The sequence below is a fragment of the Catharus ustulatus genome, chromosome 2 (assembly GCF_009819885.2).
Source record: "Catharus ustulatus isolate bCatUst1 chromosome 2, bCatUst1.pri.v2, whole genome shotgun sequence".
NCBI lineage: Eukaryota > Metazoa > Chordata > Aves > Passeriformes > Turdidae > Catharus > Catharus ustulatus.
In genome coordinates, this window is record NC_046222.1 from 16,486,857 (window position 1) to 16,506,543 (window position 19,687).

At 37.6% G+C, this 19,687-nt stretch overlaps 1 protein-coding gene across 2 annotated transcripts in view; it reads right to left on the reverse strand.

The window, feature by feature from the left end:
* Positions 1-412: 412 nt before the first annotated feature.
* MAP3K7CL (MAP3K7 C-terminal like) overlaps positions 413-19,687 on the reverse strand; it is a 30,226-nt gene continuing 10,951 nt past the window's right edge. For both annotated transcript variants that reach the window (XM_033084264.2, XM_033084257.1), the window contains 3 exons: positions 19,293-19,351; positions 10,974-11,089; positions 413-1,354 (listed from right to left, as the gene is read on the reverse strand). In XM_033084264.2, the coding sequence (XP_032940155.1) occupies positions 1,174-1,354; positions 10,974-11,089; positions 19,293-19,351 (356 nt within the window). In that variant the 3' untranslated portion in view covers positions 413-1,173. The remainder of the gene's footprint in view (positions 1,355-10,973; positions 11,090-19,292; positions 19,352-19,687) is intronic.

Sequence of the window (19,687 nt, forward strand, 5' to 3'; positions counted from 1 at the left end):
TAGATTAATGATAATAATCAAAGCTAAAGTCCTGGTGCATATCTTAAGTTGATAGTTTTCAATTAGTAAGACACATTTCAGTACTAATAACAAATTAAGTTGAATTCCAAGCTCATGAAGATGTAACAAGCTGCATCTGTCAAGCAGAGTTTAAAATACATGGTGATTTGAGAACATTCAGAACATAAACCGACTTTTCTACATGCACTTTTAATGAAAAAACTGCTGTATGAATAGAAATGGAAGTATAATGAAGATTTTTAAGTTGACCTAAGAAAATGTAGGGATAAATAGAGCAAGTAAAACTGGCATTTTACTTCTCAGTTATTTGTGTATCACAAACTCCTGTTCCTACTTACAGCCATTTATGTTTCAAAGTAGACCAGAAAATAAGAACAAAAGATCCTCACAATAATTTTACTGACATAGTCTTGGTTGAAACTATGATGAAACTATGATTCTTACATTAATTTTTCATTTCTTGCATGCCAAAATGTACAATAAAAAGACACTCAAGTAATCTTTACACTTGAGGAAGGAAAGTTTGATTTCATTGGTTTCCTTTTAATTTTGTAACTTGCAAATTATCATTGGCAGAGCACTTTTTGGTAAAAAAAGATTTTGTTACTTCAATTTTTAATGTGCAGTTTTTCAAATTTTGTACAACAGTGTGAAGATGACATGAAGTATAGTTTTTACTAGTGAGGAGATCTGCGTCAAGGTAACTTCCAAACACTTTAGGCAGGAGGAAAATAATTTAAAAAGAATTCACCAAACTAAAATTAACATACATTTATTTGATATATTAACATTGTCCCTGCCGTATGCCTCAGTATGATCCAAATTTCCAACACAGAGACTATTTATATAATTTTCTAGTGTGTCCATATCTTCTTAAATTGGAAGAAATAAGTTTAGAAAAGAAACCTGATGCACTAGAACATATAATGGGTATAGATAAACTTCAATTATGTTACTTGAAATAAAACATCCATTATATAACAGATGAAATATCCATTATATTAAGCTACTGGGAGGCAAGCATTAAATCAAATATAGACTTCTACATACTCTGTATCTGTAGTAAAGTGTTGCAACATATTAAACAGATTTTTATTTTAAAATATCTTTCCAGCACAGGACCAATCCTGTATGAAGTGAGCTAGTTGGGAGTTATGAGGAACCCTGTCTTTTTTGGTACTGTATCCTGAGCTTTTCCAGTTGTTCCACGCACTGCGTCTGGGCCAGCTTCAGTGTTCGGTTCTCCTCTGTCAGTTCTGCATACTCCTTAGCCAGCTGAGCAGCATCCATGCTTTCTTTTTCCACTTGTTCCAGTCTGGCAATCAGCTCCTTTCTGATGTTTATGAAAAAAAACCCCAAATATTAAAAATGGCAGTAGGCAAAATTTGTTGTCATGTATTAGATCATAGATGGGCTGTGGGTTGTTAACTTACTTGTTATTACTTGAACTTGTGTGATACAGGGACCTAGAAAATTAATTTTTTAGAGTCCTCTTTTTCCCCTTTAAAAGACTAAACTTCCAAAATCTTGGATAGACCAAGCCTGAAAAATGCTGTGTTTATGTGTCTGTATTTGGGACTGTTCAGCAGAAGAGAAGTCTTTGGGGAGACCTTAAAGCCCCTTCCAGTAACAAAAGGGGCTCCAAATGAGCTGGAGAGGGACTCTACACAGGTGACAAGACAAAGGAATGGCTTTAAACTGAGAGAGAGCAGGAAATGGGATATTGGCAAGAAATTTTTCCCTGTGAAGGTGGTGAGGCCCTGGCACAGAAGCTGTGGCTGCCGCATCCCTGGAAGTGTTCAAGGACAGGCTAGATGGGGCTTGGAGCAACCTGGGATAGTGGAAGGCGTCTCTGCTCACAGCAAGAGGTAGAACTGGATGAGCTTTAAGGTTCCTCCCAATCCAAACTATTCTACTGATTGTATGATTCTGTGATCTCTAACTTCAGTAAGAGTTGAGCACAAGTTCACGATGGAGAATCAAGCTCCTGGAGATGACTTGCTAATAATTTGCCAGAAGAATAACAATTTACTTTTATCTTACTACCAGATATCACTGAAAGAGAGAGAGGTGTTTTTGTTTGGTTGTTTAGATTTATCAGTAAGTTCTGTCAAGTGTGCCTGGTTTCCTTTTCTCTACTACAAACAAATCCAGTAAGTAATAGTCACTGAATCTGAACTACGTATATTGTTTTTATAATGTGCTTAGGCTCAGACCTTAGCCCTATTGCTGAGGAAGAGCAATACAGCTGCAAACCTGACCCCTCCTGGTCCTCTTAAGTACAGACATAAGAGGATTTAAGCTGTGAGTTCTTCTGGATGGAGTCACACAGTGCCCTGTATTCCCAGAGCTGGCCAGGAGCAGGAGTTTCCTATATAGTATCAACTGAAATTACCTCAGCACAAGTTAAGATAAAAGAGGTCTTGAAACACGCTGAAGGCATGAGTAACTCACAGAGTATCTAATTGCTCTCCCCTTAGTCACCCACCAGGCTAGCCTGGCCTCTGGCTTTCTTTTTCCCTTTGAGTCAAAAATTCACCGACTTACAGGAAGTCTCTGCTAAAGGACTCTTTTGATCATTCTATCGCAGAGATTAATTAATCTTTTAACTATTCATAACCCTGTGACTTTATTTCTCAGTCATGTCAAAACAATGCTTGTAGATCATCAGAGGGAAGTTGTTAATGCTTTCATAGTGGATAGATTTCACTGCAGTCCTTAAAGGAGCCGCTTGTCAGGCTAGACCACTGCTTTCTGACGGGAAATTCCTACAGATTGGGAATTCTATTCCCACAGGTTAGAGTATTCATTTAAAGATAACAACATTACTGTGTTTGCAGATCACTTATGTGACTTGTAGCTGAAAAGCTACCACTTAGAGCAGCAAAACTGTAAATCTGTCTTTTGAAAATCATTTCTGTGTATTCTTCTTTTAGGATCAATTTAACCTTCCTCTGCCTTTACTTCATCCTTCAGTGATAGCAGCGTTTGCCCATGGTTTACTTGACTGTTTACAGTCACAGTTACTGCAGTTCAAGGAGCCACAAGTTAGAAGAGACTCCTTGTACAGCCATTTCTACCATTTTTCCCATAGGCAAAAAACTAAAAGGAAAAATAAAAAAAAGAGAGAAGAATTAGCAGGTGTTATAGAATTTTAAAATCAGCCAAAGTGGCAGCATATAGGCATCCTCCTATATGATATCTTTGTTTTATACTACTGAGGTAATGCAGAGCAGCTATGCTGCAGCAAAGCCTCTTCTTTTTCCTTTCACTAGGTGACGGATGCATTCAATAGGTCTTTGAGGGGAAACATCAAGAGGGTATTTTTGCTCAGAGGAATTCTGTTTGCGTTTAACACAATATAGCTGTACAAATTTGAAACATAGCAAGCCACTAACAGGTTCATTTCTCTGTGATTGGGCCATTCTGGATCAACCAGTTTGCAACGAAGTCAAGACAATCTTGCTAGACAGTTCCCTCATGGGCCAGAGGCCATGGATTTCACGTGAGAAATACATTGAGGCACAATGAGGTTTTACAACTCCAGACAGTTGTTTTTTGTTGGTTTTTTTTTTCAGTCTCCCTGGACCTCCTCTGGAAGACTTTTATCTTTGGAGACTAAATGAGAACTTCTGCAATATTTCTTTGCAATTATTCTCTGGTGCAGTATTGGACCGAAGAGCTAAATTAAGTTCTTTCAAATTACAGACTGTTAAATTAGAAGTGTCCAAACAAATGAATTCTTCCTCACTTTTCTTACACTCATGAGCTTCTCAAAAGGGAGAGGATTACTCTAAGTAATCAGCATCCTACAAGCAGGTAAACCTTTTCTGTGGGAACTTTCAGTACTTGAAAAGGAATGGTACTGACTATCCTGGACTTGATCCAGGAGAGGCACAGACAGACAACATGCAAACTCAGACAGCTCTAGTAGTGAAGGTCAGTCCTGATTTGATGACATCCTGTGCAGGCATGGCTTTCATGCCACTCTCCAGTAATGTTCAAGCAGCACAGATAACTTCCCTCTCCCCTCCCCAGGATTTAGCTTTGCTATCAAACTATAAACGCATTAAAATCACAATATATTCATTGTTGTAGTCTACACTCTTGGGCCTCCCTCACAGAAAGCAATTTCCTTGCACTGAGGTAGTAAAATTGCCCACTTCTGAGTCAGCAGAACCTACTTAGTTCCTTCCCATCAGGATCAACACCTGTTTACGGGATAGGGTGACGTTTCAGGCTAATACTGTCAGCCTGCACAGATCTAAAATTAGAGAACCAGGGAATTGCTAAATGTTATGAATGGTGTAGTTTACGGAGCTCACAAAAGGATGAGGACAGTAACTAACATTTACATCTGATCTAATCCAAGATTTGAACTTATCTTTCAGAGGTTAAAGAATACCATACTAAGCTCTTGCACCATCTAGACTTTGTTGTGGATGCTTAATAAATAGATGTATCACTGTGTAATCTGTGTTTTCTGTTAATGGTTACCCCAAGTTTAAATATTAACAGTATTGATAAGGTATTTTCTAAACTAGTGCTGAGGTACTCAAAGCTTTGGGACAATCTGTAACATGCACTTGAAGGGTTCTTTTTTGGGGAGGGGTTTGGGAGGCAACATTAGTGATTCGCATCATGAACCAATAAACCATGAGCAGGAGAAAAACACAGCATGGTCTTTGGGAAATTATTTCTCTTGTTCTGGCCTTAATGACTAAACATGCAGAGAACAGAGCTCCTCAACACTCATATTCACAAGGAATAAATACAAAGAAAAGTGACACACTAAACAGATAAATCTGTCTGGAGATAGAGATGGACTAGACACAAGGAAAACAGTTTCCAGAATACAAAGAATCAGATCTGCCTTTCTTCAATTGTGAACAAGGTATTCAGGATCATGCATCTGTGGTAGTTCAGTATCTTCTTCAACAACTGGTGCGTACTGGTGGCCATAAGGTCATTTTCTCTTCCCACATTTGGCATGGCTTTCCCATCAGGGGGAATTATGAGACCCTATAAGGTAATTGCTGTCTGAGAAAACTGCCCTTGCATGTTCAAAGTCTACTAGTTAATTTAAAAACAACACCATTAGAGACATTAAAGTCTGCTTTAACATAAATAAAAATGTGTCTCAGATGCCAACACATAAAAGGTCATAGAATGACAGAATAATTCAAGTTGGAAAGGACCTTCCAAAGGCAAGGACACTTCCTCTAGAAGAGATCTCTCTTTGTATTAGAAGAGCTGTAATTTAATTTCTAGTATTTGGCAAGTAACATACATTTTCTATACATATGAGATGATGAATAAACAGGTATAGAATGGGAAAATGATTGAGCCAAAATATCGCCTTTAAGGTTTGCACCAATCCTTTTTCTGAAGCACCTTGAACTCTGAAAACTACTTGTCTTCATGGTTTGGGAAAGACACTCAGGAAACAGCATACCTGGAGAAATCCTCTGGACTAAAAAGCATAGAAAGAGTCCTGTAGTCATGAGAGCAAGCTAAAACCTATGAAAGGCTCCCACAAAATTAAGACATCTCCACTGCATACCATTTACCAAGAGGGTCACTGAAATTCTGGATTTTATCATCACTAGTGTATCCAGCAGGACCAGGGTAGTGACTGTTCCCCTGTTGAGCACTGCTGAGGCCACATGAGTCCTGAGTCCAGTTCTGGACCTCCCACTACCAGAGAGACATTAAAGGGCTAGAGTGGGTCCAGAGAAGGGAATGGAGCTGGGGAAGCACCACAGCAGCTGGAGGAGCTGAGCTGGCTCAGCCTGGAGAAAAGGAGGCTCAGGGGGAGCTTTTCACTCTCCAGAACTCCCTGACAGGTGGGTAAAGCCAAGTGGGGATTGGGCTCTGCTCCCAGGGAACAAGGACAGGGTGAGAGGAAATGGACTACAGTTGTGCCAGGGGAGGTTCAGATTAGATATCAGGAAAAACTTTCTAATTGAAAGGTTTGTCAAGCATGGAATGGGCTGCCCAGGGAAATGGTTGAGTCACCATCCCTGGAGGTGTTAAAAAACTGTGGAGGTGGCACTTGAGGACACTGTTTAATGGTGAACAGGGAGGTGGTGTTGGGTTGGTGGCTGGACATGATAATCCTAAAGGTCTTTCCCAATCTTAACAATTCTATGATTCTATGTCCACTCTAATGTGTAGAAGAAGGAAAAGAAATCATACCCATGGCAAAGCAAATGAGTGATCCCAAACAAGGTGCTGATCAAATTATATTTTCTGTAGAGTTATATTAGAATTGTCTGGGGGAGGAAAAAGAGATAACCATCCAGGGCTAAGAATATAAGATACAGCTAGCAGCCATGGCAACTCTAATATTTAACTACATAATCCAGGGTCATTATCTAGTAATAGCAATATAACAAGTGCTCAAAATAACCAGCCATCTCATCCCTTTCACCCAAAGTTAGATACCCAAAACCATCTGCTATGGAAATACGTGTGTGTTTCTGGAACATAAATTAAATTACATTCTGTGCCCTAAATGTGGTGTGCTCTCGCTTCCACACCCTTTTCTTTATTTTCAATCATGTCTCCCATTCCAGAGTGTTTTTTTTCTCTTGTACTACATATTGCTGGCATAAATGTGAAGAGTTTGAGTGAAGACAGCAAACAAAGCTGTGATTAAATTAGCAAAAAAAGCTACTCAATATTCTTTCAAATTCTTGCTTCCTTTTTTGTTCTTGAGTAACTTCCTTTCCCATCCTTATTTGCTTTGTCCTTTGATTTTCCCTTTTATGAAATTGCAACCTCTTTTTCTCTCACACATTTCCCATTTTCCTGTGAAATACTTGTCATCTTCTCTCCCACTGCCAGCCTAGTATATTCTCTTGCCATCTATATTGCACAAAAGAGAAAAAGCAAGTAAACTTTGTTCTCGCCTTGATGGAAAGCAATTCCTGTCATTTCGGTTCACTGACTTTTTACTTTGGCCATACTCAATGCTCACATTACATGTCAAGGTAAGCAGAAGTAAGAGCCTTTGAAAAGTTGTAAAAGATTCAATGTTTTTCACTATTGTTAAAACAATGTTTTACAACTTTCTATTTATTATAAAATAATATTAAAATATACCTGCATATATTATTTTATGTATGAAAGGTTACACTGTACTTACTTTGGAGGTTGGAACAAAAATTGTTTAAAGTAGAAGTAACGCTATTCCTCTTTTTTTTTTTTTTTTTTTGCTAAAAAGTTCTAACACCTATATAGATATTTATGTCAGGTTAACACTATTTCTTCCTCCTAGTCAACAAATAAAAAAAAATTTGCTCAATCCATTTTCTGCTTTTCTCCTGTCAGTCATAGCCTTCAGCATTCTGTGTGTACTATCAGCAGGCATCACAGGTACTTGTCATTGGAATGACACAGGTGGAAATAAGTTGGGAGCACTGGCAAGAGTACTGTCCAACAGCACTTGTGATTGCCTTGGTAAAAATGTACACTGAAAACCACTATAAAAGCTGTTTGTTCCCATTACAAGGGATGTAACTTGATCATTATCCATTTTATCAAAATAATATTTAAGACAAATAGACAATAGATAGCAGGTGTAGTAGACAATTGGAAATCTTTGTTTCCATACATGCAAATTCAAAAGTAGACATGCACAGCAGAGGCAAATTTTAGAAAACTGCAAACCCCATGTTTTCAATTAATTAGTTTGTAATTAGTTTGTAACTGTAATTAGTTTTGAGGCTAAAAGCTTGTGCATCTCATCAGAATTTTTAGACAAGTCAATGAATTCTTTCCTTTTAAAAATGGAATACTCAGTACTTCCAGTGATGGGGCAGCCAGGGCTGTCTGGGCAACCATTTCCAGCATCTCAACATCCTCAAAGGAAAGAATTTCTTCTCAATAATATCCAATCCAAACCTACTCTCTATAAGCTTAAAACCATTCTGTCTTGTCCTATCTCTACATGCCCCTGTAAATAGTCTCTCTCCATCTTGCAGGCTTCTTTCAAGTAGCGAAAGGCCACAATTATAAGGTGCATATGTATGTATATATAAACATATATATATGTACACACTCAATGCAAAACATGCATGCCACCCCAGCCATTATAATTCACTCTTTAATCAAGATATGCTAGCCCCTAAACTACTTTTAACTCTTTAACTGTAAGTGCTGAGAATGTTTTTAGATATAAATCAGTGAACACGTCTCTTTTACTTCTTGCTTACTCCTTTGCCTCTACTCTTATACTCCCTTCCTATCTAGTTTTAGATAAAAATTAAGGCTGTCATGTTCAGGTTTGTTTGCTTACATGTGTGTAAATTTACATGGGTCCTAGTAACTTTCTAATCCACCTTTCAGTTTCAGCCAAACTTCATGCGGTAAAGAGATCCCAATTAGTTTCTAGAGGGTTTAATAAAAACAGACTGCTACAGAAAGGAAAGATATGCGATGGGGGAAGGCAGTCTCAGGAGACCTGCTCCAAAAGACTACAAAATGGATAATCTATCTAGAGAGAAGAGTTATAAACAGTGCACATCTGGCGAAAAAGTATTTTCAGTTGGCATTTGCAGCTTGTTAAACCTCAAAATCAGGCAACCACAGTGCATCAGTTTGTAGGAAATTAAACATCTTTGATCCCATTGCTGTAGGATCAATTTTTCAGATTAAGACACATGGGAGGTGTGAAAGGTGCTGCCCTGATATTTGTCATGTTTAGACATTTCACAGCTATATAGCATGTGAACAAAAGATTGCAAATATGTAATTAGAAAGTACATATGAATCTCAATAATATAATTCCATAAAAATATAATAATATAATTCCTTAAAAAGCCACTCATATGTTTACTGGGGCATGGGATTCCCAGAACAGGTTCAGCAAAGATAGCAGTGGTGGAAGCCTCCTGGCATTGTTCCACTGTTGACATCCACTGGTGGAATGAAGGAAAATGCCTGCCTGAAGCCCTTTAATTCACCCAGGATAAGCACCACTGAGAGGCTGACCTCTGGACTCAGAGGTTGATTAGGATAGTTGTGAGTTCAGGTAAACAATTTTGTGCATGTACCTACTGGTCTCAAGAAGCAAACAATTTCTAATTTAGCTAGTACCACAGACTTATAGATTTTAAAAAATTGCATTCAAACAGCAACTTTTTTTAATTCCAGAAAGTGCAAAAATATACACGAATGTCTCATTTTCATGGGCTCCAAGAATTCTCCATAAATAGGTACAACTGATTCAGGGTAGTGCCAATAAATAATAATAATAATGGATTGATATTAGTAGACTCTAAACCCCAAATGATTGGAGGCTACCTATGGTTTTTATATAAGTGAAGTCAAGCACTTAAACAATTATTTAATATTTTATATTGCGCTTGGATTTTCAGAGTAGACAATGACATGTAGTTTCCACTGAATTGATTACTAAATGCACATGTAAGCAGCTTATATCAGACACCCAAATTTGAAAAAATCATTGTAAATTAAAAAAAAAAAAATCACTTTTCTTCCATTTTTAAAAAAATGCTAATTGCCTTTGATCGGCCAAGTTCAATTAATGGTGAATCAAACTCAAACACTCCAAATATGAATCAAACGCAAAATGCATTTTCCCATGACGTTGCGCATCTTCTTTTTTAGCTTTTGTTCCAATCTGCCAGCATCTGAGTGCCACATAGATTCTTCAGTAAAAGGGGATTTGCAGTGGGAAACTTCAACTAGCTTTGACACTCTAGTCAAAAAGTTACTATATTGTGCCTATAGCCATGAACCTGGATCAAGACATCTCACTTTCTTACCCTGCACAGTGTGGATTTCAGGGAGTTCTTCGACTGTCTTGTAAGACTACAGGATTTAAACTGTTTCCCTCTCATCATCTTGCTTCTGCAGCTGAAAATTCCCATGGATGCAAACTTGGCTGAACTGCAAGTTCAGCTGCGCAGAGATTTCACTACTCACCTTCCTTCCTCTCTGTGAATTTCTTTTTCAGATTTCTTGTGGAAAGAGACTGACAGCCACTTTGCCATTTGAAAGTCAAGCAAAAATGACAGGGCTGTGAGCACAGGCCATAGACAAGAAAAAAAGTCTCCAGCTTGTTCACTTTGGGTATGAAAACCTGAAATGCCAATGTATATTGAACCAGTGTACACAAAAAAACCACCTCACAGAAACATGTTTACTAATATTGACAAGTATTCTAAGCCTAAATGAGGATCCATTTTGTTCTTTATTTAAGTTTTCAAGGTTTATTGAAAAAACTAAAATTGAAAAGCAACCTGTACCAGCTGAACTGATTGTTATGTGACGTGGAGGCTGTCAGTGAAGGCTTTAAGGGACATCCACAAAGCTGAGGGCCCAGAACTATGACAGCCCTTAGTGGCCTCAGTTGATCCTATAAAGCAATGGTCAACTTGTGCTCTACTGTGACCATCAGGCAGAGGCATGAAACCACAGCATCATAGAATGGCTTGGGTTAGAAGGGAATCCAAAGATAATCCAATTCCAAACCTGTGCCACAGGCAGCGGATACCTTCCACTAGACCAGGCTGCTCCAAGCCCTGTCCAACCTGGCCTTGAACACTTCCAGGGATGGCACAGCCACAGCTTCTCTGGGCAACCTGTACCAGGACCTCACCACCCTCACAGGGAAGAATTTCCTCCCAATATCCTATCTATCCCTGCCCTCTGTCAGTTTGAAGCCATTCCCCTTGTCCTGTCACTCCACGCCCTTATAAACAGTTGCTCTCCATCTTTCTTGTAGGCTTCCTCCAGATACTGGAAGGCCACAGTTGTAATATATGTATAAATAAGTATATAGGTATATAAGTGTATATGTATACGTATACGTATACGTATATGTATATGTGGTCAGAAAATACAATGTTAAACCTTCATGTTTCAAACAGGGTTTTATAAAGAGAATATACAACAGTAAATCCTTTGGGAAGGTTACTCACTTTCTTTCTTCCAGCAGAGCAATTTCTTTCTTGACCTCATGGTACTCTTCTGCTATTTTGCAGTGCTGTTTATACACCTGCATAGATTCATTAGAGTCATGACAAGGAGGCAGAGGCTTTAAAAAAAAAAGAAGGAACAAATATTAGTTAAAACTCGACATATTTTGAAAGATACAATATTTATTTAAATACTTGTGAGAATACCTAAAGAATTTTTTATGTGGCCAACTATTCCTAGTGATGGCCTTTCATGGAAGGAAAAAAACAAAACAGTCCCCTGCATAAGAATATGTGTAAAACTTCGAACATATGTGTACAACTTCAAACATTGTGAGAATTTTCAGAAGACACTTTGTCAGCTTTGCAAAATATCCCTGAAGATTTTTCAAAGAAGGATTTCTCCCTTACCTCCCTCTTTTTCAGCTAGAGTGATATGTAAATGCTAAAGCTGATGCATTGGTCAGACCTATCACATACATCTTTATAGGAACTGACATCATTGCAGAAAGATCAACCTTTTCTCAATGCACACTGAATGTAATAAATACGGCAAATAAACCAAGTTGTTCTAGGACTCCTTTTGTGAATTTCATCAAAATTCTTGAAAATACATTTTGGTTAAATGTAGGTGCTTTTTGCTCCCTAAAAAAGAATGCATCTCAATGCAGGCTTCAGGTTCAACTGTCACATTTTGGTTATAACACTTTTAGGAAGTATTTTTAAGTTATTAGCTATGAATCTATTGACTGTAAATGTACTCCAAATAGCATGCTTGAGCCACGTGTTTGAAGTAAAAGGAAACACTTAAAATAGTTCCTTTACTGCTCAGTTAAATAATATCCAATTGCATTTCACAATATTAGTAGATTATTTTGCTTTTCTTGCTGTCCTACCTTGATTCTTCTGCGTAGCATAATATTCTCTTAATGATATTATTAGGAAAAGAAAAGCACAACTATTCAGACTTTTCCTATTTATGATTTTGTAATCCTTTGTTTTAGCTAAACTGGAAATTTAAATTTTACTAAAGACATTCAGAGACAAAGATTAAAAACATTTTAGTTCAGGAGACAAGGTAAGCTGGCTTCAGACATAACCCAAAGCACAGGTATAAGTAATGTATGGAGCTTGCAAGTACTTGTAGTTGGTATGTGATTCCTCACTGAAATTTTAACACAGACACTCATATTCCATGTTCTAAATGTAACACTGCTGCAGCAGAATTGTTTCACAGCACATTGTTTTGTTCTCCCTGATCTTAGAGATTCTGGGAACCCAGGGAAAGGGCAGCCCAATGCTTGATTAATCTAATCCCTAGAAAAGGGCTTTTAATTGCATTTCAATGTGGATGAGCAAGAGCACCATTCATATAGCCACCCAAATAATAAGCATAAATTTGGCAAGACTGAATATAGAAGTCTCAGTGCTCTAATCCAAGAATGCATGGATGAGCCAAAGCAGCATCTCTGCTGTCTACCAGATAGCAGCCACCAACAAGTGCGTCACAATAAAACAATTTCGAACAGTACCAAGAGGAAAGTCCCCAAACAGTGATACTTCAAAAGAAAAACACAACAAAACAAAGCAAAAAACACCTTGGATATGCTTCCAATTTAGTTTCTGCTAATTTAGCTGGTTTAAACCAGTTTAAAAATTAAAACAGTGTTCAGTTTCTATATTCCAGCTTCCCACTCAAAAGATATATATAGAGAGCTAAAAATTATCTAGTCATGCTGAAACTTAGTATCTAAATCTCACTTAGAACCAGTTGCTGACTTTTAAACCCCTTCCTATTATTGTTTCCTCTTCAGTGACATTTCTTCTTACACTGATATTTTAACATTTAAATTAAACTTAAAACAAATTATACTATCAGTTTACTAATTTCTGCTCAATTATTTTAAATTTGTCTGATGGAAGCAAGCATTATATCAAAAATATTTTAAATTATTAATATATTTTTCTTTAAAACATAAATGTGATTATGTTTTTAAATTACTAGATAGAATATCATTGGATCATATAATGAGTGGTTTGGGTTGGAAAGGACCTTCAAGAGCATTTAGTTCTGGCCCCTTTGCCACGGACAGGAACACCTCTCACTAGACCAGGTTTCTTCAAGCCCCATCCAACCTGGCCTTGAACACTTCCAGGGATGGCGCAGCCAGAATTAGAGAATTTGGTTTGCTCCCCTGTATTTTGGAAGCTTCTAAGAAAGGCTCCAGAGATATTACCTACAGCATCCATGAGTAATTTCTGGTCAGTAGGATATGAAACAGGCTTATTTAGCAAGCACCTTCTACTGCAATAACATGGGAAAAGGAGAGAGACAAGTCTCCATTCCACCTGGAAGGACTTTTTAAACTGTCTGTGGCCAGGCAATGGGAAGTACTGCAGATACTGCAGTATAGAATGCCCAATGGCATTCCACAATAACATTTTTATGTTAAGAGATTGCTAGTTTACCGAGGTGACTAATTTCAGAAGGTCTTAATAAAGTTCAGTTTGCAGTAGTTTTTTTTTACTCAGAAGCAAACAGCCATACTTCCTCTTATGACAGCCTTAGCTTCCTACTTCATGAATACCTTGCCTGTCCATAAATTAATATAAATAAATAAAAGCATACCTGCTAGACAAGCAAAAAACATCCCTGCCAAAGTAAGTTCCAGTTTTAATCTGGTTTATTTCAGGCTTCAGTGTCATCCACCCTCATTTTCCTGTGCTGGCAAAATATGCACATGCAGCATCTCTGATTTTGTTCACAAAGCTAGTACTGAGCTATAAGTCGTGCTGGTGGTCTATCCTATTATGCCTGATTTTCAACAAGGTCTGATTTTTCCTTGTATTTTGTTGAGTAACTCACTGTAACATTGACAAATGTTCTGAAGAATTCAGCAAGTAGACACTAAGGGATCCTTTTATAGACCATCCTAGACATGTATATGTAGATCTTTACAAGACACATGCACTGTTTATTTACACATTTGATCAGAATCCAGATATGAAAGATGCTGGAAGATGACATGCCAAAGCAGTTAATGAAGAAACAGAAAATCACAGAATGGTTTGGGTTGGAAGGGACCTGTATTCCTTGTAGGAGAGGTGCTCCATTCCTTTAATTATCTGGGTGGCTTCCTCTCTGCCTCCTTTTTAAGGTAGGTTGAATGAGGTTTTCTAAATAAAATCTTTGCTGGGGTGACATAGAATAAAAGTTTTCAGGTTTGGATTTTTTTTTTGCTTCATTCACATGAGAAGTTCTTTTATCTTGCCGTATGGAAATCAGCATTCCATATCCACAAAAGCTGTATAGTTGACAATGCCAGTCAACTGTTAAAAAACTTTAAAACAGTTGATTTTTTAAATTCGCCATCATTTATTTGCATTTACATTTTGGTTAACTGTGAAAAAAAAAGTTAAAACTTTCTCCTGAAAAAGTTAAACTTTCAGGAAAAAATTGTAGCAGGCATTTTTTTCCAGCTCACGTGAACTTGTCTAGAAGTCTTCAGCACCGATCTAATTAAAGAGTGGTGTGTTGCTTTTTGTAAATTTGCTAACTTTCAGCTGAACTCTTCTGGAAAATCCAATGGCAATATTTTGAATGTGGCCTATGTTCATTATATGGCCTTGCACACTCTTCTATGACGAAAAAACCCACATTGTGCCAAGCAAAACCAGCACACTGCAGCTACTTTTTGTTCTACAACTGGAACTCTTCCACCAGTTTCAGATACCCAGCTTAGGATACATCTAGTCTAGTCTAGTTTTGCTATGAAAGTAGACAGTTCTCTTTCCTCCAAACAATTCAGGTCAACTGGATGAGAGCAATTGTGAGTTTTGCTCTCCTTCCTGGGAGATTTTCTATTCTTTTCTAACCTCAGTATGATGCTCTGACTTGGTGAACATGCACGCATGCATAAAATGGTCTTACACAATCTAAGACCAAAGCTATCACAGCAGCATTATGGGAGACTTATCAAGTTCATAGGCAATCAAATCTAATTATAGAGCAACATAGTGCTCTAAGAATTCTCATGGAAATCAATACATAGTAAAAAAAAATTACAGCATCCTCTTTAAAAACACAGTATGCTTTTAAACATTCTAAAATAAATTTATGTGTCTAACAAGAATCCTGGCATTCAGTAGAAGCAATTAAAGATGCAGAGTGAAAATGGTTTCTGCTAAATGCTTATATCACACACAATACACCGCCCCTTTCATAACATTTTCACTACTTCTTTTATATGAGCATTTTCTACTAAAGGAAGAAAAACTATCCTTTGACTTAAAAAACTGATGTTATAAAAGGTTGGAGCTTCTTCTCTGTTGCAGCGATTTTACAGTCATCTAACTACACAGATTTGCAAAACAAAATATGACATAAATGTCTTTCAAGCTCACAGTTTCATGAGAAGACATCACAGAACCATCAAATTGTTTTGTGTTGGAAAGGACTTTAAAGATCACCTCGCTCCAACCTCCTGCCAGGGATACCTTTCACCAGACTAGGTTGCTCAGAGGCTCATCCAACCTGGTTTTGAAAGATAAAAAATTATAGAGCACCCTATATATCCATATGTGACTTGTGTTCTTCCCTCTTCAGGATCAAGCTATCAGTTGGAATAAAGATTTTGATGGAGAACAGGGAGATGAACTGAGCAAGCCACAGGAAGTGTTGGAATGGGGCAGGCAATGCACAGGGCATAGCAATGCAGGTATTTAACACGAGATACCCTCCTCTCCATTCAGTGACCTGAACAACCAAGCCTTGGATGCTGATGCATGTTTCTAAATACAGCAGATAGCCTGTAGTTAAGTGTCTGTCAGAGGGGTCACTATGCAGCTAATCAAGGAAGTTCCTTCCAAGGACCCATCCAGCTTTTACACAAAGCAAAGTTTAAAGTTTCCCTGTGACAGAGTGACAGGTGTACCCAGCCTACCCTTGCTGCACTACATGGCACACACACGGGAGGGGAGAAAAACACCAAAGCTCAAATGAGCAGGTATTGCTCATCAGTGGGAAGAGAATCACTTGCAATACTGCAAACAAAAGGAATTGAAAGCAAGAAATTTATTAATATGAGTTTTATTTCACTGATAACTTTACAGGAAGCTATTTTAGCTCTGTGTATTTTTTTTGTTCTTTTTTTTTTTTTTTTTTTTTAATAATAAAGCTGCAAATACAGCTTAAACTGACCTGTTCTCATTGTAGGGCTTTCATGTCTGGTTGATCACATATCAATTTTGATCTAGAGCAGTTGAGTTATTTTCTTACAAATTACTTCTTGGAATGTGTAGAAAAATGTAACATTCAAAAAAGTAAATTGAAAATAAAACATGTTAGTCTGAAGCTAGCTAGTACATCAGAACATAGAGACTGATCATTTTTATTCTTCAAAGAAGCTGTAACTAGGACTGTCCTTTAGTAAGAGTTCTTACAGAGAATTAGGTTTTTTTTGCTAAGTCTCCTAGAAAGAGAGGCGGCTCCTTCTCTCCAGGCAATCCCACCTCCACCTCTGCAGAACTGAGTGCTTGGACAGCACGGTTTGTTACCCTGCCAAGGGGAGGCTGCACTGAACTTTGCCCTGCCATCTGATACTGCTGCCCAGGGAATAGGTATGGAAGGATTGTGGGAGGAAAAGTGGGACCACTAGGTAATTCTGCTCAAATAGCCAAGTTGTCTGCCAAGGCCTAACATAGGAGGACGAGGGCTCGAAGCCTAAAACAGAGGTGCAAATTGCTTGGTACTCAGGCTGTGGTCTGCTGCCTGCATGCATAGAATTCTAAGGCTCTGGATTTCCAAGTGACTCGCTGAACTTACATAGCTTTCAGGCTGCTTTCAAAATCCAGCTTAAAGATCAGCTAATTTAGGCTTTTTGTTGGTTTGTTATAAAAACAGGTTTCAAAATTTTCCTTGAAATCTGTAAAGTTATTATTATTTTTTTAAGGTTCCTATTACTATATAGCCACATAACCTGCATTTATAGTTTGCTTCTTTAAATAAAATTCAATTGTTTTTGACTATATTTATGGCACACTGATGAAAATCTTGTGGCTCTAAGATACAATATTTTTATTATGAACATATGTGCCAGCATTCTCACAAATTCAAGCATTTCAGGCTGCTATTGCCACAATTGATTAAAAGCTTCATTTACACGACCTTTCATGTGTGTGCTCTATATTAATGCACTTCAGGACAGAAAAAAGCATGGATGGAATGACAAGGGACATCAGCATTCACTGCTTCTGCAAGTCCTGGTGAAGCCCATTTTACTTGTTTCCATAATACAGGAGGTACTTGGCATGAATTGCAAGCACATGCCATACAGTTCTGACAAACCCGCAGCAGTTTGGATTGTAGTAACTGAATTAATAAGAAATGTAGCAAGGTAAATAAAACTTTATAACAGTTACTGCTTGTTTGAAATTTAAAGCAGATTAAAAATATTGTAATTACATTAAATAGTTATCACATGAAGCTGTGATCCAGATTCACAAAAGCAAGGAAATTCAAGCTTTTAGTGCTAAATTTGAATGCAACGTTACCTCTGCATCAGCTCACAACCTTGTATTGACTTCACTGCCCTTGGATGAACATAAAGGCATCAAAATATAAATATGCACATAAGACTGAAAAGCTAAAGGATGAACTGTTACCACAAATTGTATACTTCTAAGCAGCTGAATCAGACAGGTAGTTCTCTAAAGTTATCCTTTCAGCTACCTTGATATTACCAAGAGAGTTTAGGAAGGACAATCAAAAGAACATTACATGAATCAAAGCCTTTGATTGATTCTTTGAATTTGTTATCATAATGAGTATAATGAGAGTAAATGAAGGTTTTCATGAAACAAATGTCAAGTACTTAACAGACCAATTGGGTGCACTTAGTGGGACTGTGCTAGTGCATACTTAAAAACTTTTACTGAAGGGCTATTATCTAACCAGCACATTTGAATGCTTCCAGAGGACCATTTTCAGCCTATCATGAAATTCCTTAAATAGAGTATATTATAGGTTCCAGAAATGAAAAAGTCATAAAAGTCCTAATAAAAAAATTGCTTGTTCTGCAGGGTACTTATATATAATGCTATTAATTTTGTTTTTATGTATCAACAGCAGCAATAATAACCATACTTTGCTCTGTTAGAACAATCCTTACCCACTGGTCTTAATATTCTTTAACAAAAAAGGTAAAAATTATTTACTTAATTTCAGAGATTAACAGAGGTATGAAGCAACTCCAGGATTAGGAGTCACTGAGAGAGCTGGAAACAAAATGCAGGTTCTTTACTTTCAATACAGTGCTTCAGCCATGAAACATGATTGCTTTTCTCAAATTTAATTCTTCTAAGGAAATAGAATACCAATCATGTTTGCTGCACTGGAAGGTTAGTGGAATAAAGACGTTAGCATACTACCCAGTTCCTTTTGTCACAAATCTTAAGCTGTTCTTAATTCCTACTTATGCCTAAAGAACCTGCTCATATCCTCAGGATGAGAGGCATAGAGCAAGAAGAGTCTCTGTTACCTTCCATTCCTTTCTCAATCGTCCTTTTGATGAGAGCAGCAGGACAGAAGCATCAGCCCTTGAGGTCAGCAGCGCCCCCATGTTGTCTCATGAGTTGATGGGTACAGAAAAGATGACATTATTGGACAACTAAGAGTGGCCTACCAATGCCTTTCTCAATTTACAGTCAGGAAACAACTGCCTCCATAGTCAAATACCAGAGGAAGTCTAAGTGCTTCTGGGAAAACAGATGATCTGAAGTAGTCTACAAAAGCCAGCAAACACTCCAGAAGCACCACAGAGGAAAGGGAAATGATCCCTGGATGCAGAATTGGCTTTGTGCTCGGTGAACCACGGAGTTGCCATCACCTGCTCTCTGTCCAGTATATTGGAGGCCCATCATCCTGAGGTGACAAATCAGACTGGTCACCCAAGGATTCTCTTGGAATGCTTCTGAGAAAACTGGTGATATCAGTCATAGCACAGCCTGCAGGCATTAGAATGTATAATGCTGGTCTCATTCCTTCTCCCATCAATTGAACAAGAACTCTCTTCATTGCAGTGCAGCAGCACTGCAGGAATTGGTTAGAAAATCTTAAAAGCAGGCAAGATTTTTAGAGTAGTAATTTTCCTGCAGATGGACCAAAAATTTTTCTGTAGATCTTGAAAAGACAATGTTTTCTTACATGGATATATACAATCTTATTAAATGTTAATAGGCTAGAAAAACACCACAAAAAACTTCCACCAGAGTGTAACAACAAATACAGTGTATGTGAAGTAGAACTGTCTAAGAGAAGTTTACCTGCAGCTGCTGATCTAGTTCTGGAAACGCCAAAGAGAAGTTTTCAGGGGAAGCATCATCTAAAAAGTAAACATGATGTTAAATGTCATTGTTTACCAAAGAGGGCATTTCAAGTAATCTGTTTGATGAAGTTTTATATTGCATATATGGACAGTTATATCAGGATCCTGAAAACACCTCCACATCTTATCTTTTACACTTGAGATGCCTCAGTAGAATCCTTGAAGATACTAGTGGGTTGGTAATATAAAAAGTTTACATTCTGGAAATACAGAAAGTCTTTTTTACATTGCAGTGATTAAGAAACAAAACTGTTAGTCCAGTAGAATACGTGATAATTTAGTAAAACAAATAAATCTAAACTGTTTTTCTTCCTGAGCTGTCTCCATTACACT